The 26722-nt window shown below is 44.1% G+C and overlaps 1 protein-coding gene across 2 annotated transcripts in view; it reads right to left on the bottom strand.

Moving 5' to 3' along the window:
- The window catches only part of DMXL1 (Dmx like 1), a 2236090-nt gene that overhangs the window by 375070 nt on the left and 1834298 nt on the right, over nt 1–26722 (bottom strand). For both annotated transcript variants that reach the window (XM_086961064.1, XM_086961065.1), the window contains one exon: nt 26097–26157. In XM_086961064.1, coding sequence (XP_086817190.1) covers nt 26097–26157 — 61 coding nt within the window. The remainder of the gene's footprint in view (nt 1–26096; nt 26158–26722) is intronic.

The raw sequence follows: 26722 nt of genomic DNA, 5'->3' as shown, positions 1-26722 counted from the left end.
GCCCACCGGGCTTAGTTGCGCGATAAAAATTGTTTTTCATTTCATATAAGACTGTACAATAATAATAATAATAATAATAATGTTCCTTAAGTACAACTCCAGGAAATGTTTAATGCTGGGTAATGTAACGTTTTTACCTTTATTGAAATAAGTTATTGCTAATGAGAATATGAATGGCTCTACATGAAATGTTGTTCTCACCTGCGAACAGGATACTTCCTAATGAAAGGTCCCTACTAGATTAAGGGGGTGTTTACCCTGGTATTGGACTGTTTTAGAGGTCCCAGGGCCCACAGTTTATAGGCCTCAATTCATAAAAGGTTAACCCCTGATTAGAGGATGTAATAGAATGCCTACAGTACCAGGATGAAGAGTATTAGCGAGGACTAGGCCCAATCCCAGGGATTATCCATATTTCGCCTAGTGTCCTGCTCAGCCTAGGCCTTATACATGGTTGACCTGTTATTAAATGTTTACTTCTGCTCAGAGAAGTGGTTACCTCCTGGATGAAATGTTGATGCATAACTAATGAAAACTTCTGCTCCTGCTGTTGAACTGCTTAATGCCCTAATCTAGGAAATGCTCATTCCTGCTGGGAGTGGTTCTTAAAATTGTTAATCCTGCACCAGGGGAAGTTATTCTTAATGAAATGTTTTTCTCCCACCTAGTACTGCATTTACTGGAAGCCTACAGTTATTTATTTACATGTTTACTGCTGTAAAATGCTCACCTTTGCTTGGTGAGAAGTGGGTAATATGCCTACAGAACTAATATGATGCAATGTCATTTGGTTGCTTTTGTGATGTATTCCTTACAGGTGCTGATAAGAAGCAAGGCTGAGGTCAGGCCTGTGGTTATCTATACTTAATATTATCTAATATTCAATATTTATCCGATATTTAATATTTATTCCTCTGAGTATTTATTACAAAGTTTTGAAACATATGTATTCTGAAGGAAAACTAATAAGTAATTGATACGGTAATTTTTGATTACCCTGACTCTGCTCTATATAAAAGTTATCTAATATTTATAAAAACTAACTGGAGTGGTGTCACTCTTTGCGTGCCCATTTTACTGTCTCAGTGGATGCGTGTGCTGTATGGTCGCTTTACACATAAGCTTTCGGATGCCTGCCTGCTCGTGCCATGCTACCCTCGGGGAGCTGGTGACCCCAGTTCCAACAGAGAGATAATAGACTAAATGTTTTACGCCGATCCTTACCACGCAATATGCTGAAAAAACTCGTTCCGAGGCCTGGAATCTAAGGCGGGCCTTAATTTAGAAGATTTCTAAACATTAAAAAAAACATAATTTCAGTTTAGAACCCTAAACTTTGTCATGGTTGATCAACAATAGCCAAAGTGGCGATTAGCGTACCTTACTGTATGTAGACCAACGAATCACTGTGAAGAACGAGGGTATGGAATCACTCTGCCGGCGGTGATGGTGTAACTAACTGTGAATATGAAAGTAGAATATTAAGAATGTAACCACCCGGAAGTCTGTGGTATGCTTAAGAGATCAGTGAACTTTTATCAATTAATACCTTAAATCTCTAGAAGAACATTATGCAATGTTTTGTTGTTCAGTTGCCTATAGATGACTGGCTGATATGCTATTTTCGAGAACTGTGGTATAAACATAAAGACAATCTGTTGGTGTCAAGGCGAATCGAATGAACGGTTACCACTTTAAATTGTCGATACATCTCGAGAGAAGAAGGTAGGCATACCTTTCAGAATTCAGACGACGGAAGCGCTGTATGTATTAAGAGATCCCAAAACAGCTTGGGGCTTTATTTTCAAAGATGTAAAAGTACTAAAACGGAAAAGTTAAAGTACGCGCGAGTTAACTTAAAAAATAATAAGCGTGAACTATTTTGTTGTGAAAGCGTGCTAGAGCTTACCTTGTAAAGGAGAGTCCAAGAGTGAACCCGGCGTTCAGTATCTCTCGTGTGTAAGTCACAGCTCTGTGGATTGGCCCGAAGTGAATAGCGAACCAGAAGTCGAGGACGGACTGCGGAAGACGGCTATTTAGGTTGTTAACCGCATTTGATTAATGTGATATAGAAAAAAGACTATTCGTTAAGAAACGCCAAGTTTCAAAGAAGTCCGCTGAAGCACAAAAGTGCATTGATAATTTCTGAGTAGCCAAAGTCTAAACATCTAAGATGAAAAAACGCTGGTAATGTATAAATTAAGGTGAAATAATTCAACAAACATACGTTTGTCGGAGACTGGTGGGATCTCACTAATGAACTGAATAGTGACTATGTATATCGTTCTGCCATGTTGGAAAAATGTGTGTGTACTAACTGAAAAACCTCCGAATTTTAAATATTTAGAGAAAAGGTGACAGAAAAAGAAACACAAGTAAATACAAATTAGAGAAAAGTGAGAAATATAAGAACCACATTATTAATATGAGCATCCAAAAACCATATATGGGTAATGATTAAGGGTGAGCGGGAAATCCGTTACGCCCGCGGATTTTTGGGAAATCCGCAATCCGCAAATTTTGCGGATTTCCCGCAAAAAAAAATCAGCGGACGTAACGGGTTCAAAAGTTGAACCCCCACTCATGGAACTATTTTACAATAGCGCCAGCAAGCTGCCAGCGCCGTTGTAAAATAGTTACAAAGTTAGCTTGCACAGGAACCACTAGATAAAACGAAGCAGGTGCTGCTTTATTTTATCTAAGTGCTTCCTGTGCAAGCTAACTTTGTAACTATTTTACAACGGCGCTGGCAGCTTGCTGGCGCCATTGTAAAATAGTTACAGCTCAGCTCACAGCTCACTCAAGGGACCCCTGCGCCCTTCGGGGCGATTGCATAGTAACACACACATGGTCGCTCGAACTAGTTGATGCTCAAATTCAGTGACTCATTCATTAGCCCAAAAACAATCGTGAGCGTCGTCGAGGCTGGATAGGTGTGCCTTCTTCCCAAATCTACCGTGTAAAATCAGCTGTGATGCTGGATAGGCTTTGCATCCTTGACTTTCACGAGCGCAATACCCGTGCTGTTCCTGTGACCAGGAGCTTCTTTCTCTTCATCTGCTGAACTGATCTTTCTCTGACCTTTTATACACACAAGAGGCACATACCCTACTGGGCACATTGTGTTCGCACGGGTTTCTGCAAGGTCGCGAGCGTTTTGTACAATTTCGCAATTTGCGAAATTGTACAAAACCCTTGCGAACTTGCAGAAACCCGTGCGAACATTAAAAAAAAAAATCCGCCAGGATTCGCGGATTTTGCGGATTTTGGCAATCCGCAAATTCGCAAATCCGCAAATTCGCGGATTGCCAATCCGCAAAATCCGCCCATGCCTAGTAATGATCATCATTCTGTTGTATGAAGATCGGCTGTGCAGAATGTATATCGAGCTTAATAATAACTATTCTCAACTAAACCTCTTGGAAAACACCATCTGTTCTTTTTCCACCCCAGGAATTTGTTGCACAATCTACCGTATTCTCAACTAGTACGCATCAAAAGGATCTCGTCAAAGGAACAAGCTCTCAACTCAGAATTAAAACGACAAAGAGGTAGATTTGAAGCTCGAGGATATCCTAGTGAGGTTGTATATACAGCGGAAAATAAAATGGCATCATTATCAAGAGAAGAATTGCTACAAACTAAAGTTAAGTCAAAAAAAGACAGACAAGTTTTTGTAAGTAAGTTCATTGAATCACTCGCGCTTTTTTGGCAGCCGCTATGCCAAATACTAAACCTGTCCTTCTCCACGGCTACCGTTCCAGGGGCCTGGAAACAGGCCTGGGTATCTCCTATTATCAAGAAGCCTTCGCTGGAGATTGCAGAAGCCCATGTTAATAACACCTTATCCCAATTCCTGAGCTCCCATAACATTCTGGACCGTCACAGAACGGTTTTCGATCTGGCCATAACACGGAAACGGCCCTGCTAGCTACCACAGAACATCTTCGGGCTGTCCTGGATGCCGGTCAAAGTGCAGCGCTGATTCTGTTGGATCTCAGCGCTGCCTTTGACACAGTGTCACATGGCACCCTTCACCATCTTTTGGAGGCAGCAGGGGTCACCGGTACTGCCCTAGAGTGGTTCAGGTCATTCCTGACAGAGAGATCCTTCCGTGTGTCGGCCCCTCCGTTCCTCTCTCAATCCCACTCCATCGGTCGAGGGGTCCCACAGGGCTCAGCATTGAGCCTTTCTCTGTTTAACCTCTATGTACAGCCTCTGGCTGCTGTCGCTAAGAAATGGGACCTTACGATGGTGTCCTATGCAGACGACACCCAGCTTGTTATCACCTTAGCTGAGGGACCATCATTAGCGGCTTCCAGATTCAGAGACGGGATGACAGCAGTAGCTCAATGGATGGCAGAAAATTATTTACAACTAAACGCAAGCAAAACTGAGGTTATACTGGTAGGTAAGAATGCTGGCCTTTGGAATGAACATTGGTGGCCAGCACCTCGTGGTCCTATGCCCATGCCTAAGTTTGTGGTGAAGAACCTGGGGGTCTGGATGGATTCCACGATTAGCTTCCAGCCCCATACTAAGATAACTGCTGCTACTTGTATAGGACTGTTAAGGGGTCTTAAACCTCTCCTGAAATTATTTGACCCTGTAGTACGACAGCTTATTACACAGTCTACTATACTCTCCCGTCTAGATTATGCTAGCTCTCTGCTTTTAGGGGCTAATAAAGCATAGATTTGGCGATTACGACGAGTTCAAAATTCTGCAGCTAGAACTCTGATAGGACTCCCCCGCTACTGTTTGGTTGGGGCTACAATTCAAGGGCTGCATTGGCTTCCGATCGACAAGCGTATCTAGTTTAAAGCTCTCTGGCTATCCTTTAAGATTTTAAAATCTGGCAGCCTGGCGCTTCTGCGCGATCTTTTTAGCCCGTATGTTCCTCATCGACAGCTGCGTTCCCTGGGACAGCACATGGTGACTGTACCGCGGTTCAAACGCTGCAGTGCAGGAGGGCGCTCGTATTGTCATCTGGCCGCCAAGCTATGGAATTCTTTGCCGGTACAGATCCGGGGCATGGATGACCTGCTCCCTTTCCGGAAAGCCATCAAAATGTTCCTTTTCTCCTCAGTATAGGATATAGGCCTGACTGTTTCTGTACTTTAACCTCTCTGGACCATTGTACTTGTAGATCTGATAGCGCCGGGACGCCCCTTTGCTGGGGCAGCTGTGCGCTTTAGAAAACTTTTTAACATAACATGCCAGTAAATTATAACATTTCGCCTATGGCGAAAAATGCAGTTCTCTTCTGGCATGGACGACCAGGGCAGATAGGGTTAGATAAAGAGCTTGGTTCAAAGAGGGTCAGGAGCTCTATTACATGACGATGACAAGATTCGAGAGGAGGGAAGATGATTTATGCATAATTTGTATGAGGAAGATATTGAACCCAAACCAGAGAGAGCCAGGGAGTGGTTAAATTCAATGGATCTCCCTCAGCTGTCTGAAGCAGATATGCTGTCTTTGCTCACAAGTATCACCGAGGGTGAAATTAGACTACAACTTAAGAAAATGGCTAGGGGTAAAGCAGCCGGTCCGGATGGACTTCCAATAGAGGTCGATATTGGATAAGGTGGTGCCGGTTTTAAAGACCCTGTTAAATAAAATATACATGCAGGGAGAATGCACCCCTACGTCATGGTCTGAAGCGACAGTGTCCTTAATCCTTAAACAGAATAAAGATCCGCAGAAAATTGAGTCATATACACCCATATCATTGCTAAATTCCGATCTTAAAATCTTTGCAGGGATATTGGCAGCAAGGGTGGCGAAAATCATTAAGACCATTGTGCACTCAGACCAGAGAGGGTTTATACTTGGAAGACAGCTAAACAAGCGTACCTTTCAAGTCATTGAGGCAATAGATGTTGCAATGGATAAAAAGCTTCCACTCATGATAGTTGCAATAGATGCCGCCAAGGCTTTTGATTAGGTGAATTGGTTTTATCTAAGGGAGACTCTGCAAAGTTTTGGGTTCCGAGAAATTTCGTGCAGGCTGTAAAATCCCTTTACTTTAATCCCCAAGCAAAAGTTTTAGGTAATGGTGCTCTGACTGGATGGTTCACTATCTCAAGAGGCACCAGGCAGGGGTGCCCTCTGTCACCGCTACTATTTAATTTGTATATTGAACCATTTGTATGTTCTCTCAGGGCAGATCCCCTCATTAGGCCTTTTAAAATCGTAGAACTAGAGTTAAAGTTTGCTCTTTATGCTGACGACCTTCCCATGTATACTTCAAATCCCGTAGAAGCTATATCCAGGTTGTTCGAGTTGGCTGAGAAATTTGGTGAAGTCTCGGGCTATAAAATCAACAAGGATAAGACTGAAACAATGGAATGGAACTGTGTGAATACAACACAGGGGGAAAAGTGTCAAATGAGATCCCTCGTGGTCCATCTAGCCCAGAATCTGGTAGATACATCAAAGACTAGCTGGAAGGTGGTGTCTAAAGAGGTTGGTAGCCTATTATCGCGCTGGGCAAATCTCCCCCTGAACATCTACGGGAAGGTCAACCTCGTTAAAATGATAATTTTGCCCAAATTAACTTTTTTGTATAATTCGATTCCGCTATCCTTTTGCACAAAGGACATCGCTATACTCCAAGGCAATATCAGGTCTTTTATATGGGCCACTAAAACCCCTAGAGTTGCCTGGAAAAAGCTCAGGAGAGGTTTAAAGTTGGGCGGACTTGCTTTACCCGACTTACTTTCTTTTTGTCATGCATTCCATTTTAAGAATTTTAGAATTTTGGCCAATAAAACGGACTCCTCCTCTTTAGGTTTATTATTCCAGGCCATGTTACATGATGTCCCGCTGAGACAGGAGTTTTTTTCTTTCTACAAGAAGGTCCGACTTAAGATCTTGGAAGAAGCACTAAATAATTGGATTTACATCAGAAGGGTTCTGAAAATTCCATATTATACAGTACAGGTTCCAATCTGGGATTCCCCCGGCACTCCTGAATGCCTTCAGGACCAACTTTGCCAACCACGTAAGTTAGCTGGTATCAGACTTTGGGGAGGATCCGCAACTGATTAGCTGGAAGTCAATCTACAGTCTGACTTGCGGGACACTGACAAGATTTGAGTTTTACCAGCTATCTGCATGGTGGGCAACGCAGTCTTGGGGCAATGATAATGCAAGTTTGAAATTCGATTCAGTTTCCAGAACCTGGAAACGTGAAGTCTCATTCTGGTACTGGGCCCTTCTGGAAGCTAGGGAATGTGTGGAACTGGAAGTTGGGAAACTTTTGGGGAGTGTTTTTGGAGGGGATGATGAGGGAATGTTGAAACTCTGGTGTGACTCCTTTTCTATGATTCGGGCAGTAGTGAAACCAGCTACACTCAGGAGGAATCATCTTTACACTGCCTATAGAGTTTACTGGACTCCTAGGAAACTATCTAAAGTAACCCGCAGGGCTTATAACTGCCCCAGATGTAAGTACCCAGCAGCAGATGATTTTCATATGTTTATGGACTGCCCAAGAATCAAGCTCTTCTGGACTGAGGTAGGTGATTTTCTAGAGGATGTGCTGCTCCAGCAGATTGAAGATAGCCCAAGGTTAATCTTTTCTGGTCTTATGTTGGATTATTGTATGAACGCTCCAGCTTTGAAACTTTTGTTTTATGAAATAATTCTTGCCAGAAGAGAAATTTGTAGGGCTTGGAAATCCGAAACTTCCCATTCCTTTTCGGACTGTTTGAAGCATATTATTTTGACTAGTTAATCCGATATGGCCTGCGATGAAACTAGTATACGTAAGATCTAGGTGGCCCTAGTGGCCTGCAGGGAGAAGTAAAATTGGTCCTATGATTATGCCAGGGTACTGTTGGTCTGGTCCTCCCTAGTAACATACGGTCCTCCAGGTGCTGTGAACAGGAGCGGGACTAGGAAACAGTTTCATCTTGAGGGAGAACTCTGTTCCTCTTTCCAAAGGCATCATACAAGGGATTATATGGAAATTGCCTATTTGGAATGTGTGGAGGGATCCCATCAAGAGCGTCCTTTAAGGCATGTATGAGGACATTACATTTTTTTTTTAAAAGGACGGCGCCGTCGGCATAAAGGGCACAAAAGTTGCTTGGGCATATTGCTGAGGAATGCCCACAGCAAGCGGACCCACGGAGCACGTGCACCGGTAGGGTAGGCTGCCGAGGCAAATATGCCATACATCGCATCGAGGAAATGCGATGAATCCAACCCAGGTCCAGGAAAGGGTGGATATGGAGCCGTATCTGGATCCACACGAGGCCGAGATGGTGCCGGTGACGCTGGACCCAAGACAGGAGAGGTCGCGGGAACAGGAGAGGGCATCCTAGGTTCATGAGAATCCCATGGCGCCGGTGAAGAACTCGGCACAGGAGAACCCTTCGGTGTCGGTGAACGCGCCGGAAAACCTCCCGCCATCGGAGAGCAAGCCGGAGTCGCTGGAGGAGAAGACGATGGAGAGATGACATCTCTAGAGCGACACCTCAGAGCCAGAGATGGCGCTCTCGAAGCCCTTACCTTTCGACGAACTACGTCGAGAACCATGCCTTCTCTTTTTCTTGTGCTTCTTCGACTTTAAAGCATGCAAAGTCGATGACTTCAACTTCGATCTCTTTTGACCCCTCTTCTCCTTCCTTGCCTTCGCCAGACAGCTTAGCCTCATGCTCCTTTAAAGCTTTCGGGTTCATTTTCTGACAGCTGGTGCAACGATCAATGTCATGGTCTGAGGAAATTGTAAAAAAGGGGGGTACCTCTCGGACCATAGATCGTCGATTCTTTTAACAGTGGAGAACTACTAAAGATTTCTCCAAAGGTGCTCACTTAATGAGCTGTGGTTATTTAAGGAATTTTTAAACAAAAAGATGATTAATGTTTTCCCTTTCTCGCATTGATATATCAAGCTCATATAGTCAATTTACTCAAAAAAGCAGGTAAGTTGTCTTTAGCATTCATTTATCTTATGAGAGAGACCTTTAAATGGAACAAAAACATACACCATTAGGTTTTCATCAAAGACAATACATTAATCAAGTCAAACCACCAATAGAATAATAACCAGACAAATCATGAGTACATGCTACAAAGAAGAAAAAGGGACATTCTTAACTTAATATAGAATTATCACAAAAGAAGGGACATACTATACAGTAAATGTACCCTATTGGCCTACTGTGCAGCTTAGTTGATATATCAAATCATAAGTCTGCAAACTTTTCTTTTTATGTAATCGGGACCCATTATTGGTGCTCTCGATATTATAGTACTAAGGGGTCCTAGGTGAGGTCAGAAGGCAGTTGTGCACAGGCTTGACCCATCCATTTGGATTAAGCTTGTGTGTTCAGTGCTGTTGCACATTGACTTTCAGCATGGTATCTCTTGGCCTTACGGGATTTGTGCCAACACGTTTCGACCTTCGTTGTTAGACCAGGGGCAGTGTTTCAAAGGGCAAGAGGGCTTCTGAAGGAAACTGCAATTGTACAAAATGGTGTATACATATATTAGTTAATGCAATTATTTATTGTAGTTAGTGTTCCTATATTTTAACATAATAATACTGGCGGTGTACCTTGGGGTTCCTGATCATGTATTGGGAACCGTATTTTAGACAGAGCTGAGTCCAAGGATGGAATCCTGAATCAGGAGGCTTCCCTTTTGTGGCCCCAAATTGTCTTATGTCCCTTTTATTGAGAATAGGGAGGGATGTATCTGAAAGTTTAAAAAGCCAGAAGGAAGAGGCTGTTAGAACAAACCTAACGTATATTCAATTGTATACAGAAGTGAATCTACGTAATAAGCTTGGGGTGGACGTTTTAAATGGAGAATTTTTATAGGGGACTGTGCTGAAGCCAAGTGAAAGAAATGTCTGGTTTATAATTCACCCTTTTAAGGTAAGACCTGCACCATTGTGAATACGCATGCTCTGACTCGGTATAGTTGGAAAATTCAGAAAGTGAAGTTTGCGTCAAGTTGTAAGCGTGGACATGCTTAAGGGTCCATGCAGAACAGGGGTGCTGCCTTTGTGTGAATGCAAAAGGTCCTGTAAGGACACATTTCCAAATACCTTTGGTGCGCTTTTCTGAAGTTTCTTTTTTCCTTCTACGTGTTCTGTTTTGGTTCCGAGAAGGACCGGCAATTCCTGTTGTTTTATCGGTGGTTCGCACAGCTTAAGTGTCTCAGAAATTCCATGCTTCCTGAAATGGAGTTTTTGCGTAGTGACGTGAGGCGACGTTAGACGAGCGTCATCGTCAGAAGCCATGCTCTGGTGCGCAGTGGGCAAAAGAACGATGGATTTAACCCAGATCTTTTGACTGAGGGAGAATGTTTGCATTGTCAGCATTCTATCCATCCTTTGTTTGCTGTAACACTTTTCGCCCTAAGTGGGATGGGTGTGCCCAGACGTGGGTCCCTTGCTCACTGTGCCACTTGATTCAAGCTAGCCTGGCTGAAGAAGGGTGACATACCCTGAAACCGGTTCCAGGATGCTTGTTTCTGGTCCAGGGAGGACCTGGCCTGGCAGTTTGGTCTGGACTGTTCCCATGAGGCTCAGGGTCAAGACTGATTTGCATATGGCTGGGTCCAAACTGGAGTGGTGTAGTGGACAAAAGAAAAATGGATTTAACCCAGATCTTTTGACTGAGGGAGAATGTTTGCATTGTCAGCATTCAGTCCATCATTTGTTTGCTGTGACACTGGTGCGAGTGCCTGGCTTCCACGGAATCAGTCTTGCTTTTGCCTGACTTCCTGTGAGGGTTGCCATTGGGATTCAGGACTCTTGTTGCGCTGATGCAGCTATATTGTGTAGCCGTCCATGACACCAGCTGTAAAGCTGTTTCTTTTAGTGAATTTTCTTTCTGTAAAATATTGAACATTGACATTGTTCTTCATATTTATCGCTGTAGCTGGTGGAGCTGTTTGGATACGAACATAGAAGAAGACTTGGCTATTATGGGGAAGATGCAAATCTGTAGTGGCGGTCTCTGGGGGTCTACAATGGATGGTGGTTGGATGGTAATTAGCAATCAAGGACTTATTTTAGAAGCAGTTCAAGATCTCACTCATTTAGTTGAGTCCCTTGACAATAGTTCCGGGGTGCAATATAGTTTTAGCTTCAAAGTTGGAAAGTAGTGTATCAATGTTTCTTCCAGAGACTGTTTAAGAACTGTCCATTTGATATCTTGAAAACATGCACTTTTCGACACAGAGTGATACCATGGGTGCATTTGATACTTTGCAGTTAACCCTTGAGCGATGTTGGGTCCGAGGAAAGGCACCACAAACAGTCTTCATGGGGGTCCGTGATTGACATATGGCCCCTGCTTCGATGCCATTGCACTGCCACTCCAAGGGAAATAGCAGAAACAAAGAAACCTAAGAAGTAAATGGAGAGTCCCAGAAAACCGTTACGCCTCGTCGGGGCGGAAAAAATGGAACTGACGTCAGCATGCCAATGAGGTCTATTTGTGGCTCCGATGGCATTAGACGGAGTCGCGAGCAAAGCCGTGCCATTGTGACATCCTCATCGACGTGGGAGAGCTAGAAAAAAAGTTTCAGCGGAATGCTGGCGCAGGGGAGAATTCAAAAGGTGAGGAATCCACAGCAGATGTATCCATCAGAAACCCCTTGCACTATTTTATCAAAAGCACATCATTTGAAGTCCCCATAGAAGGGGTACTTAGTGCCAGAAACATATAAAAGCAAAACATATGAAGGCAAACAGATGATGTTCCGTGTAGAACAGGAAACAAGGCAAGAGTGTGCCCGCACAAAACAGAAAAATACCCTATAGAGAATATGAACATGGGTAAAAAAAATATCTTCAGAAAAGAAGACGACGATCGTCAACAGGTATTGCAATCCAATAGGGCCACAAAGTAATATATGTCCCAAATAATGGGAATCAAAACCTGTTACCAACAGTTTATAAAAAAATAGAGCCTTTCTCTGGGTGCCACCCATAGGTGGAGATTGAAAAGAAAAAGCCAATGGGCAGTGCCCAAGTATGGCTCATAAAAAAGAAATCAAGAAAATTCTTTCCCATAGAAACCTAGTACTGGAGAAATACAAGAAAAACAGAGTTTAAGATTCTGTTCCACTCCCACTATCCTTAAAACACTGCAAGGAGGAATCAGCGTGAGTGCCAAATAAATGTACACCATCGAAAAGCATATATACCAATGTAGATTGAGCAGCTGCCAAAAAAACAGAGTTGCGTAGCCAGGCATGACGGCACAGTACTTCTGAAAGAGCCACGAGTCACCCAACAAAATCTGTGGCATCCGTGCCACAGCAAATCATCAATTTAGTTGCTTGTTGGCCATCATTAAGAAACTGGGTAAGATCGTTCCTAGGTGTAATCCAGAAGCGAGACCGAATCCCACAACATGTGAGAAAACAGACTCAGAACAAAAAATAAGTTTTAAGTCACTGTAAGACTGAACTGGAGGCAGAAAAAATATCCAGACCAAAAGTATTGAGACTCCTAGACTCCCTGTCTGGAGGGACGCTAGGAAGAGCGCTGATGTTGGGGTAGGTTGTAGCAGCCTGAACCACAAAGCTGCGTGGAGTAGGCTTCCAAAGAAGGCAGGCTGGGTCCCTGGGGGCAGGACATTGTCTATGAGCTATAGGCCAGTCTGATGTGGCCCCCTTAGCAGGTTTATCCTAAGATCCCAACAAAATATTATATAGAGCTTCAACATAGGGGAGCACAGGCATCAGCCCAGTTTGACCCTGATGAAGCACTCCAATTAAGGGTCAATGGCCTCCTTCTCAAAAGGGAACCGCAGCTTCTCAGAAGCCCGGGAAAAGCAGAAATATCCTCTGAAGTGAGGCTGGGAGGAGAAAACAAGCCAAAGCATGGGGAGGACTCAAGGCTCAGACAGCCAACTTACATGGTAAATAAACTCCATTTCTTCACCTACCCCTCCAAAATCCCATTCTTCTGGAGGAAAAACAGTAGGGGGCTCCTCCAAAGGAGGAGGAAAGATGTCTGATGTAAACTAAATTATCAGCATTGCCCTGAAGCAGTCTGCTGTCGATGTGGTGACACCGTCCAGCGTCAATGTGGCGACACCTCGACATCGGAGGGATGACGTAGTGTTGACTGGCGCCGCCGACGTCGAAATTTGAGCCAGCTGATCAGACATGGATGTCGCAGGTGGGAACCCCAAAGGGCTGTGCAACAGAGCAGACATGGATCAGACTACATATCCAGAGGGCCTAACTGAAGCAGAGGAAGACCCCGTCGGAGTGGACTCAGTCAAGGCTCCTCTGACCTCCTTGGGGCTGAATAGCACACTAGAGCGAGGTGAAAACCCAAATATGTCATTAAGGAAAGAATAATATTCCTGCATCTGGTCCAAAGTTGCCCCGGCTCCTGGAAGTACTGGGATGCACGGAGGAGATTCTTGCTCTAACTTCTCAATCAGAGGACAAGGAGGGGTGTCAGAGATGCTGCACGTACGCGGCGCAGCCGGGGATAGCCGTGACTTTGACTGCCTATGTCACAACTTACCTTTGGCTATCGAGGTCGATGGATGCTCACAGGAGGGACTTCTAGAGCAGGCTCTTTAGCATTCCTAAGAAGAAGGACTGAGACCACAAATGAGGTGGAGTCCGTGACAACCGTGCTGCTAAGAGCCACATGCGGTGCTCCAGCAACACCTTCAGCCAAAGTTGGCGACAGGAGTCATACACCTCGGAGTCATGGTGTTCGCTAAGACACCACATACAAATATTATGAGAGTCTGTGGCCTCCCCTTGCTGGCCACAGGCCCACAGGGTTTGAACCCTGAGGTTTTAGAAAAAAACACAGTTTCATCATCAGAAAGTGTTGAGATAGGCCAAAAAACGGCTTGAGGAACTGCTCTCAGGGTTTGTGTTGGAAGCGCGGTAAGGAAGAAACTGACCTCAGTGCATCAGGGGTGGGCTTGTATGGACTCTGTCGATGACACTACAGAGTAGCTAGACACCCTCTACCGATGTGCACAGGTACTGCTGTAGAAGGTTTTCCGGCTCTAGTCTGCAGCTTGCGACAATCTCAAAGGTAGGGACCCAGCAGCTAGAGGTCTATCAGATATGGCATGCACAAAATAAAATACAAAAAAGAAAAATATAAAAAATCTCAATTAGAGTACAAGTGCAATGGGATTTCCCATGTTGAAAGGTGGTGGTAGATTGGTCAACAATATCAGGTTAGGAAGAAAGCACCTCATCTATACATGAAATATACAGGTATGTCCAATGTGACCATTATTTTTCAACACTTTAGGAGCTGGGTTCATTTAAGGTATATTTTAGTCGTTTTAGATGCAATAAGTTGGTAGCAACAATTATATATATAGTATCTTGATATTGTGGATTGACCACAAAGCATGTCAAGCAGAGAAAGTTAATGAAGACAGGCGTCAGTTAAAATATAGGAAGAATGGCTTGGGACAAATATTGCTGAGTGTGACTGTTGGACTTGGCCCTTTTAGAAGGTTCACCCCTAAACTTTTTGCTTTTAAATGTGACCTGGTGTTAGTTGTTTTTGGCTTCTGCACACTTTAACACTGTGTCCCAGTGTAAAGTGCTTGCGCAATCTGTGTGCGTGTGGTGAGATTGGCATGCCCTCCCGTAGGAATGCATGGGGAATGTGTATGTCCATGGTAGTTCCTGATTCGTGGGGAGTGCAGGGGCGGGTTTGGTATGTGAGATTAAATGCTGCGGGTCGGTGTGAGCAGATTTAATGCGTCTAGTGTAGAAGTGCCACTTCTAGAAGTTGTCATGTCTGTGCAGTAACTGTGAATTGACTGTCTGGCTTGTGATTGGCTGGAGCTGGCTGGTGTGCCTGGCTCCAGGAGTCAGGGTGGGTCTGCCCCGGTGGTGAATGGAGAGATCTGCATGTTGATGGGAGGGAGGAGTGCACCTGGGACCTGAATAGGGCTGGGCCTTCCCTCCACAAAGCTGGCTCCGCCCCCTGTGATGCATCTGATGTCCCTAGCCTGTCCTGTGAATAGGGAGAGGGGCTGAGCAAAACAAAGTGCTCAAAAACCAGTTGTAACTGGTCCTCCCCCTGCCCTACAGCTTAGACAAAGGAAATATGTGTATAAAAAGGGGCTGTGACCCCATGAAAAAGGTTCTCGCTGGATCCTAATTTGAGGGGGGCCTGCTGCTGCTGCTGGGCGCCAGGAGGACCGCCACTGGGGACTGCCTCCCTGCTGGAGGGCCCTGTGAGCTGGCCCCTGGGCCCAGCCTTTGCCACCTACATTCTACCAGACTTTACAGGACTTTGCATTTAAGCGCCTGGGAAGCGCTTTATTTGCCTTCCTAAGGACCCGCTTTATTTCCCTGAAGAGCGCTTCTTGTGGTGCCCTTTTCTTTGGAGGAGCAGCCCTCCTATTTGTGAGTTGCAGCACGGCGCTGCAATCCTTTTTAAAAGGGAAACCCCAGCGTGGAGATTCCCCTCAATCTGCCCGATTTTCGGCGTGGGAGCCCACCCCGCATATTTGCCGGGTTTTATATCCCTAGCGGGTGCCCACCCCGCCGGGGACTTGGCTGTGCTTTTTAAACCCCTAGCAGGTGCCCACCCCGCCAATGACTTGGTATTAAACCGGGAGCCTACCCCGTATTGCCCCTAACCCTGCTGGAGTCACCGCTGCCGGCCCTGGGGCTTCCTGCAGAGGCTCGACACAAGGGCCGCGCTGCCATTGGCTGGAGCGCCCCTGAGCCTGGAGGCTCGTCGCCATGGCCGCGCTGCCATTGGCCCACAAGCAACCCTACCATCCGGGGGCGCTTTGCGGAAGTGAAGCTGAGCCGCCCGGAGTCAAGACGAGGAAGAGGACTCCACAAGCAAGAGATCTTTCAGGCGGGACCCCCGTAGGGAGGAGGGAGTCCCACAGGCAGCCACAGCGCGACCAAGAGAGATGTGCTACCAGCGGAGGAGAAGCTCCACAGTGCCGCCACAGCAATCACCGGTGACGTGAGGAGACCGGTGAGTGGGGCAGAACGGGTGCATTTTCAGTGCCCACAAGGCACAGTGGGGGCAGTGCCTGTGTCCTTCAGCGGCTCCAGGAGGTTCCTGCAACTTGGGGGCACATTTTGTGTAAAGTCCCGTGTGGCTTCTATGCTGTTGGCTATTATTGGTTTGGAAGTCCCTGTGAGGGGCTTGGGACATACTTCCTTTAGAGCCCGTGTTGGTACATATTTATTTAAGGGTGCAAGTACGCTGCTCAGTGTCTGGGGACCCGTTCCTACTCTCTTTGGGACGCCTAATCATTTCAGGAGCCAGTGTGCTCCCTGACACATGTTTATTTCCAGAGCCTAGATGTACCATGTGTGGCACATTTTGTTTTAAGGGCTACTGAGAGCCCCTGCTGCATTTGCTGACTTTCCCAGCTGCCCAGTAAGTAATGGGCAGCTGCGCCGTTTAGGTTGCTCTTTCTTTTAGGGGACATGTGCTTTGGGATTCTACAGCTGCCCAGCAAGTAGTGGGCACCTGCCACGTTTAGGCTCTAAACTCTTGCACACTCGTCTTTGGCTCCATGGGGCGTTTGAGCCCCATGGAAGTCCAGTTGGCCTGGGGTCAGTATCTAATGTGATTCTGCGCAAGGTGATGGTATGCTGTGTTTGTGATGATAATTGCCTAATGTGATTTATTGGAATTTGCAATGCCGTTATTCCTATACCTCTAAATATGTTTTTATGAGCAGGAGGTTGTTTTGCCTAGTATAGTTTATGCTAGTGAGTATGTTACCTGCGTGATCTATGTCTATGGTGATTAGTATTGCGTAGTGTGTACCTACCTTTCACCAGTGGTTACTGGTTATGTTCTACAATTGTTATTTTGTGCTACAGTTATTCCAAGTGCTGATTCTGACAGTGGCCCACGTGGCCCTGTCAGGTGTATATAATCCCCTGTAAATACTACCCAGTGCCAGTTGACACAGTGTATCTGCGTGATTATGATCTAATGTGTTTATGGTAATACATAGGCTATTTTTATATCTATATATATAAACTTGTGTGGAGTCCCTTTTTGTGGTGTGCCTAGTGTGTTGCTGCTGTGTGTGTGTGTTGCGCAAACGCTTTACACATTGCCTCCTGGATAAGCCTTACTTCGCGACGTGAACCGTTGGTTCAATGAGGAATTGAAGGCCATAAAATTAACTGTGCGCCGCGCTGAGCGGGCTTGGAGGCGAGATTATTGCCCTAACCTCAAAACCCAGTATGTCATCCTCCTTTCTCAGTACAAAAAATCTATTTTGGCTGCTAAGACTGCTTATTTCTCCTCAAAAATCCTGGCAGCCGAAAATCAGCCTAGAGAATTTTTTTCTATTGTACACAATCTCTCCTTTTCCGACAGAGTCACCCTAAAACCCTCCCCTTCCCAGGACCTATGTGAAGCCCTCAATACTTATTTTCTGGACAAAATTTCCGACATTAAAGCCAATATCCCTCCCCCCCCCCTCTTTCCTTTGTTGACCCCCAGTGTCCGTCAGTCGGGGCACGCCTGGATTCGTTCCCCCTCTTGACGGAAGAGTCTTTTCTCTCCCTCCTCCCTACGGTCAAATCAGGTTCCCCTTTAGACATCTGCCCTGCCTACATCCTCAAGCACATTTACTCGGTTTGTGTTCAGCCCCCTCTCAATTTTCTTAACAGCTCACTGTCTCAGGGCATTGTTATTTAACCACTTAAATCGGCCATCATTGTCCCCATCCTTAAAAAGCATGGCGCGGACCCCTCCACTCTTGTCAACTACCGCCCCATTTCTTTGTTGCCTTTTCTGGGGAAGGTACTGGCCATGTGACCAGAGCGCTCAGTACTTTTGTGGAGGAGAACGGCGTTTTAGCCTCCCGTCAGGCTGGCTTTCGCCCCGCACACTCTACGGAGTCCGTGGTGTTATCGGTCCTCGACAACCTCAGGGAGGGTATGGACACTAACCATCCCCAGGCCCTGGTCCTCCTTGACCTCTCCGCCGCCTTTGACACGGTTGACTATTCCATCTTACTCTCCCGTGTCAGGGCGGCGGGGTTGGAGGTTCGGCCCTGGTCTGGCTGTTCTCCTTCCTGAGAGACCGCACCCAGGCAGTGCGCCTGGGTGACTTCTCGGCGGACTTCCGGAAGGTACAATGCGGGGTTCCTCAGGGCTCCTCCCTTTTTCCCCCTTTTATTTAACTTGTATATTGCCCCTCTTATTTTTGCCCTTCAGCAAATGGAGGTCTCCGTCTACAATTATGCGGACGACCTTCAGCTTATTTTTTATTTGTCCCCATCCCCTGACTCCATGCTTAAGTTCCAGTCTGTTATGATTTTTATCCGGGACTGGATGAATTACAACCACCCGAAGTTAAACCCAGACAAAACTGAGCTGGTTTTGACAGGTGGTTGCTCCAGTCCCTGGACCTCCTTTTTTTGGCCCCCCTCCCTGGGTCCCTCCCCTTCTCCATCCTCTTCTGTGAAAACGCTTGGGATTATGTGGAACGACCAACTCACTTTGCACTCCCAGGTCAGTCTAGTGGTGTCCTCCTCCTTTCTTTCACTCCGCACTATCCGTAAAGTTTCCCGTTTTTTTTCATTTTCTGCTTTAAAACTCATAGTACTGGCAATGGTAATTTCTCGCCTCGATTATGGCAATGCACTATATTGTGGCATGCCCGCTTACAGTTTGCGGCGATTACAGCTGGTTCAAAACCAGGCAGCTCGCCTGGTTTACAATCTGGCCAAGTCCCACCATGTCACCCCTCTCCTTAAGTCCTTGCACTGGCTTCCTATCCGAGAACGAGCTCAGTTCAAGATGGGCTGCATTACTTTTCAGGCACAGGTTGGCGCAGCCCCTGCTTTAATTTCTTCAGAATTCAAAGTCTATGCCCCTGTCAGGGAGCTGCGCTCTTCCTCCCAATATCTGTTGGCAGTTCCCCGCTTTAGGCGTAAAAAGTGGGGGGGCACGAAATTTTCCACACTTGCCCCCGCTTTCTGGAACTCTCTCCCTGCCCATCTCAGATCTTCCACTCAATATTTACATTTCCGAAAGGCGTTAAAAACTTTTCTCTTTGCACAAGCCTTTCCACTGTAATTGTTTTGTTCTGCTTCTCCCCTGATCTCTTTGTTCTCTGGGTTCTGCACACTACAGCGCCATGAAACCGCCAGGTGAACGCGCGCTCTGTAAAGGTTTTAAACTCAAACTCAAACTCAAACTTACTGCTCGTGCCAAGCTACCAATGGGGTGAGCAGGGGTTATCTTTGGCGTGTAACTCCCTTGCCCTGACTAGAGTGGTGGTTTCTGCCTGGCTTTGGGGCAAGCCGTAGCCAACCAGAAATCCCATTTCTAACAGTGACTAACAAATAATCAGACCTGAGACCTCGGAAAAGGCTTGCTTCTCTAATGAAGACCTAATTGTGCAATGCTTCCTCGGCTGGTGCGCTATGAGGCCTATGGTTCAAGGTATTGAGAAATATCCCCTGATTGAGAAGAAAATCAGACAATTATTGGTTAAAATATAAAGCATTGTTCTAAAGAGCATGTTATCTCCGTCAAGCAAAGAGAAATGATCCTCATTGGCACATCTTTTTTAAAACACAATGTTATCATATTTTCTTCTATTAATAACAAATATAGATAAAATAGCAACTATACATAATAAACGTAACTGTGTATGTGCATGGGATCTACAGTTCATTTACATCCTGTTTCAAGATCACACACATCACTGATGTGCAGCATTGCTACAATAAAAACAGGTCAAAAATACATTCTGCATCTTGGTAATTCATGAAGTATTTATTTACTCTTCAAGAAGGCAATCATTTGAACCTTTAGACAAATTTAATTTGAACCCATACTGATCTTTACAGGGACCCCATATTTTAGCAAATCTATGCTGGCATCCCCTCCCCTTGTTTGCGCAACCAAGCACCAGCCCATGCTTTAGTATCATTCCAGTATTGTGTGTAATGTTGGACTGTCCCGGTCTTTGCTCTATACTTCTTTTCCTAACCACCGGGTTAAAGTAAACTAGTATATCTGAAACTGTAACGCTTCCTGGTTTTCCCATACTCTCAGCAGTGTAGTACACACCTTCAGTTGTAATGACTTTGGCGCAGAAGCTTTGAGTGAATGGGCATTCACATAACATATCACCTGAGACACTTTTAATTTTCAGTGTCTTTGAATTGGTAGTGTTGCACCCGTAAATATTCTACTTTGTGTAATACCTTTAACTGGATTAATCTAACATCCATTATTATGGACACACTGCGTGTGCTGGAGGCTATTCACACATTTAAAATTTCCATTGCTCTTATGTTTGTGTTTGTCAGGGATGCTATCTTGTTCTGTAGTCTCATATCCAAGAATTTACTTTCAAGCCGTTATATCCTGTGGTAACTACGCTGTTGGGGAAATAACTTCATAATGCTTGCTTAAGCTGTATATACCTTAAAGATTGGGACTTCTCTCATTTAAATTCAAGCTCCAACTGTTTATAGGTCTCCTTTCCTGATGTACCCTATACTTCCTCCACAATAGAGATAGCTGCCTATAATGTCCTAACCCTTAAGACAGTCAGTGCTACTATTATATTGTTTCCACCCTTACAGGACTCTGACACATTACCAGTCCTTTTAAGTGCTTTCTTTAGTAGCTTTACCCTATATTCTTACTATCAAGTCCATTGCCAGTGACAACTGAGCTGTGGGTGACTCATCCTGCTCAGTAGCAGCCCAATCATTTCCTACAGCAAGCTGAGATGCCTCATAATGCTAAATTTAGGTAGCACAAACCCCCACTTCCTTTCATACATGTTTCTTGGTAATATACCCAACATGATCCTAGATGAGCCTCCCCTCTACAATAGGGCCTTCAGGAGTTAACTACATGAATACACACCAAACCGAGAGCAGTCGGGGAGCGTTTGAAGCAGGGTAGGAAGAGTATGATGCCAGCTGTCTCTGCAAGTTTGAAAGGAGTGGGCCCCCAACACTCCCTTTGCCAGGGAAAGGCTGCATTTGCTGCCCCCTTAGGACGAGAAAGTTGGCTCCTGTACTGCTTATGAAGCTGTCTGGTAGGGGAATAAAAAAAAAGAAAGACCTGTGGTGTAACTATATTTGAATCACTTGAGATTACAAGTCAGCCTTCTTTCTGAACAGCCTAGATCCAGCAATGTGCATATCCATAGGGGATAGATACCCTCTCATAACCTGGCCAATTGCTTCCAAGTGGCTTTTGAAGTACTACACTGGTGCCAATAGAACATCCTAAGGGCACGTGTTGCCTCCCTATCTGGGCCAGGGCCCTTCATCAATGTAATAAAAGGGAGGTGATTGTTTGCCTCTTTGTCATCATCAGTTTTTTGGGCACATTCGGTATGTACTTGAACACAGTGAAGTTGGAACCGAGGAGGACCTCTACACTAGGATACCACTAATGTTGAGGGAGAGGCCATGGTTGAAAGTCTAGTTGCATAACCACTGTTTGTGCCTTAGTTATTTCACAGTGCCAAATAGGCAAGAATTGAACTGATGTCGGCCAGGGGTCAGAAATTCCCGCTGGCACTGTAGGAACTGGCTTGAATCCTATGACTGAAACAGGGAGCAGGACCGACACTAGTATCGGCCCAGGAACAGGACCCAAGAGGGTAATCGCCGCTTAGGAGGGTCCTCTGATGAAGGTCCAACTGGGGGCCTCCACGTATCTAGAGGGGGCAGGTAGCATCTGAAAAATATGCAGGCTTGGGCTCCTTGAAGGCCACTGTCTGCTGTAGGATTGACAGTGGCCTGGGAAATTTGGGGCATGCTGTGACCATCTCAGATTCGAAAATGCTAAACTCTTTAGTGATACCCTTTCGAGATCTCAAAAGACTTGTCAGTGTCAGAATGGGGACGAGTCCACTCCTGGCGCATTTCTGACTTCAACTTACTAGAAGAGTTTGAGTGCGGGAACAACCTGAGGACTGCAATCGAGAATTGTTTAGCAACTTGGAGTAGTAAATCGGTTTCTAATACGGTCTCTTTACTTGCTTTGTGACATAAACCTAAACCTCCCACTCCTTGACTGTCTTCAGGTGCATTAGGGCACACTTATCGCACATCTTCAAGCTGTGACGATAGCCAAAGCACTATGGGCACGTGATGTGCGGGTCTGGAACCAACATCTGTTTCCTGCAGTCACACCAGCTTAAAATAATTTTTGTTGGAGTCCTGTTCACAAGCGCATTGTGTTAGAACACAATTTGAAGTTGTAAAATCAAGTTAGAAGCGGAGCTCCAGATCTTAACTGATGTCAGTCCACAGTGGTGGCGCTTATATGCGGTGCTGCTCTACCACTTCTAAGGTAGTATGAAGTCACTATGGAGTCATATGAAGCTACCTATTAGTGTGTGAAAAGTATTACTGAAAACATCTTCAGGCACAGTCTGGTGTATGGGAAGATTCTAAAGGTGAGAAATATGCGGTTACAAGTATTCATCCGAGAGCTGTTCTTTTTTGGTAAGAATACCCCTCATGATAGCTGTGAGTAAATCAACAGATAAAATCAAACATTCTATGAAAATGAAATTCTATGTAACTTCCATTTCGGGTCAAGCTAATCCCAGTCACCTTTGCGGAATTAACATGTCAGAGGTTGCCTTGGAGGCATTATTATAAAAGCTTACAGTCTTCTTCCCTGTATGGCTCCAGTCAATAGAAAGCCAAATGAATCTGGCAGAAACAACACCAGCAACTCAGTTGGCACTGCTCTGAGAAAAAGGTATCATTACTACAACAGAGCATCCAAAACCTTTTATTATATCAGTGTGAAAGAACTCTCCTTCCACTGCACCTAGTGCATTATTTTGGAATACTGCGGAAATGATGTGTGTGTAACCCCCTAATCACAGCAGTTGTATTGGACTTGAAACAATAATTAATAAAAATGTGCCCACAATTTCTTCTGGATAGTGTACAAGTTTGGGTGCTTTTATTTCATAAATGGTTGAACATCACATGACATTTATTCATTTATGTCATCCATTTGCCTAGCTGGATATAGTTCATATATTATATTTATTTATATTCACTAAAAAAAAACACTAATGTTAAAGTGACAGTATAGTTAGGTGTTGAAATGAGGCAAGAAATGATGTTTTAAAAAAACAAAACCCACTGAAATACACCAGTTATTGTTTAGTCAACTAACTAAAACTTGCACCTCAATCATGCCCTGCATATGACCTCGTATATTACATCCGTATTACATTGTTATGTCTCATTTGATCATCTAAATATTCCATCATTTTTATCTTTGTTTTTTTTTGTGGATTTCATTTTTTTAAAATCATATTCTAAATTGGACCAGCACCCAACCCTGCACGAGCAGCCAATCCCTGCTGTGCACAAAGGGTACTATTTTAGAATTAGGGAGCTGTTAATTGACTGACAGAATGGTTAGGGTGAGTAAACAGATGTGTAAAAGATATTCTTATGCAGATTACTTTTTTAAAATCTATTTCTATCCCCTTTAAAAACTGAATTATGCTTCAAATAACTAAAAACCCATACCACTCCCCTTACATTTTTAACCTGGTGGTTTTACACCTGCATTAACATCTCAATGTTCCTCGGGGAAGGCTTTAAATTCACCAGCTTCTACCCCAACAAAATAGCATTTAGGAGTGCCTCACTTCTGTCTTTAATACAAAATGTTAGCATACTCGTTGTCCATTAGAAACTTATAGTCAAGCAGAAGATAATCACTAGGGAGTAAACCTAACAGCCTGCTGCTGGTGTTGCAAGTACGTTTCACTTTGCATGTCAGAATGTTTTACTGATATGGATGATTCTTTGAGAAGTCATAGAAAGTGAGTCTTAATTTTAGATTTCAAGAGCACCAACCATAATTTCTGTGACGAAAAGAATCCCCTTCATTTGTATATTTCTAAAGCAAACGCTTACAGAATGTTAGCACTCAAGTTTTTCATTGGAACACTGTGGCGAAGCTGCAGTAGAACACAGAAGAAACAACTGTCAAAATTCTTTATGCACATGTTTTACTAAGAATGTCAGACTTCTTGCTCACATGGATAAGGAAGATAGAGTGAACTGAAAGAAAATGTGTTATTTTAGCTTAGGTAGCTCCTTTCATAGTCGTTTTTAAATGGAAATAGAGAAGTCCGGGTACTCACTATCAAGAGTAACAGTTTGCTCCTGAGAAGTGGTGGGACTCTCCCATTAAATGTATTGTAGCACTGACGATAAGTGCAACTACTCTTCGTTTGATATTAAAGAAGTACAAGTACTAAGTACCGGATAGTACCTGCTCATTTAAAGCACTGACCTTGAAAAACCTCTATGAGAAAATAAATTGCTCTCTAACATAGTTCATTAAATCCCAGCACCAACAAGTGATTTATATTGCACTTGTGACCCTCAAAAACAGGCTTTTACTACAATGAATTTCAATGGGGGCAAGGTTCAAGAGTCCTGTAATAGCTGTCATCATATGTTGGCCATGTTGGGGCCAGCCAATGAGAGGGGAGGGCGGTTCTAAAGGGCCCCATACATGCCCCTGGGGGGCCAGTGTGTGCCTACACGGTCCCTTATATATACATATTTTAATTCATATTTGGGATGTAGGGACATAACACTGACTTCTGTAATGCCTGCCACAACATATTACTCATGTTGCAGCCAGCCAATCAGGTTTGACTAACCCCTTTTAAATTGGTTAATCAGAGCTTAGTTGGACATCAACAGTTCAGATATTACTCATTTTTCCTGGTGGTTAACTCCTTCATGTCCAAACCAAGGGCCTCTTTAAACACACATTTCTTGAAAACGACTGAACTGATTTACACCAATTAATAGAAAACTCTGTAAAGATCTAACTTTGTGCCAAACTGAAAATCTAGTTCAGCCTTTGCTACCATGCACTGAACGTGACGGGCAAGTGCGATATTACATATATATGTGTTTTTTCAGGGTGATTGAGTTATGTGTTGGCCTCACCATTCTACTATTCTAAATGTAAGTCGTATGCCTCTTTTGATCTGCATAGCATGGTATTGCCCTATTGGTCATGACATGGTCTAGGAAAAAGGAAGTAGTTTTCCAATTGACCTGTAATCTGCATTTTGCAATGCTTGCTTTTGATATGTTTTTATGAGAACTCAACGTTGTGCCAAATTTGACGTAATTTATTTCAGCTGTCTTTTCTGCATTGGAAAGTAAACCTGCCTATGGCAATTAAAATGGGAAATTCGATATTTTTGCGACCCTCCCCCATATGAGGGATCAGCACCTATCTCTCTACGGAGGAGCCAAAGTGTAGGAATCTTTTGGGGGAAAGTTTTGTGCAGATTCATCAAACTGCACCAAAGGTATTAAGAAAGCAATAAATGCCTTGTCTATGGAAACTCGGACCTAACTAGAACTCCTCTGGTGCTATCGTTGCCAGATTAATGTTAGGTATATATCTTAATGGCCTCAGTTGAGAATGAACAGCATTCTGATTGACCCAGGGAGTTTTTTTTTTTCCTTGAGCCAATTAGCACCCACAGGAAACATGGCTCCATGGGAGCGAGCGCTCTGATAAAGAAACGTTTTGCTGAGAGCCATAACAGAACATAGGGACCTAGTTACCTATTCTGAAAAATGTGCGCGTGTTTAAAAAAAATATATGTAAGGGGGCAGGGTAGGGATATTCTGCTATCTACAACTGGTTAATTTCTTTGTTTTTTAAAAGTTCAAAATGTTTTGTTTGATCTGACATTCACCTAACTATGTTACTTTAACCTTTGTTTTTTTCAGTGAATACATATATATATATTTTTAACTGTGTCCATTAATGCAGCCCTAGATAGAGTTTTAATGTCATCTATACCATTTTATCCTCTATTTAGTTTTGAGAGGCTCAAGAAAGAAGATCCTAGTAAATGTTGGGCGCTAATGACAGGCTTGCTCGATAAACAAATTGAAAGCACTGAGAAACAACAATGACATTGTAAAAGTGAATTTATGGTTACACTTTGTATTCAAAGTTTTAAAGTTTCTAACATAGTTGTTGTTCTCTTTCGGCATCCTCATTTACAATAAGTGCACTTTTTTAAAAAAAAACACAAGCATTAAGGTACAACTTACAGTACGGAAGGTTTGGGTGGGAAGCCATTCTTCTAACATTATTAATGGTTTTCTTTAACATCTGTAAAATGAAAGAATTATTTTATGATGGAAATAAATGCCTGATGGACAAGTTATTTAACTTCGGCAATGCCTTATCTGGGTGAGACATAGTCTAGCTGTAGATTCCTTACCTTCGAATTCTCCACAGGCACCAGTTTGGATCGGGAAAACTTTCCAGCAGAACCTCTGTGCGTTATTTGAGGGCATTGTGAAACTCTGTAGCGACGTTGTCTACCGGATGTGACGTTTACAGACTCCATATAAGCTCTTCCCCGATGCGCTAATTTTCACGCCAGAAAGCTGAGCCACCATAGAAACTGGTTACAGGAACAGTGTGCCAAAATATTGGATACATTTTTGAGTTAAGCACTACAAGTGTAACATACTATATAATATTTCAAGAAAAGGATTTTGTAGGTAAGAAGGAAACAGTTCACAGAACGTGGAGGATGGGTGGGTCAGTAAGGAATCTGCAGCTAGACTATGTCTCTTCCAAATAGTTACTGAAGGTAAGTAACTTGTCCATCTAATAGAGACATCTAGCTGAAGATTCCTTCCCTTAGAATTAGGTACTGTAGCAAAAC

The sequence above is a fragment of the Lissotriton vulgaris genome, chromosome 3_1, assembly GCF_964263255.1.
Source record: "Lissotriton vulgaris chromosome 3_1, aLisVul1.2, whole genome shotgun sequence".
NCBI lineage: Eukaryota > Metazoa > Chordata > Amphibia > Caudata > Salamandridae > Lissotriton > Lissotriton vulgaris.
Note: the sequence above shows the minus strand (reverse complement) of the source record. Positions and strands in the feature narration are given on the sequence as shown.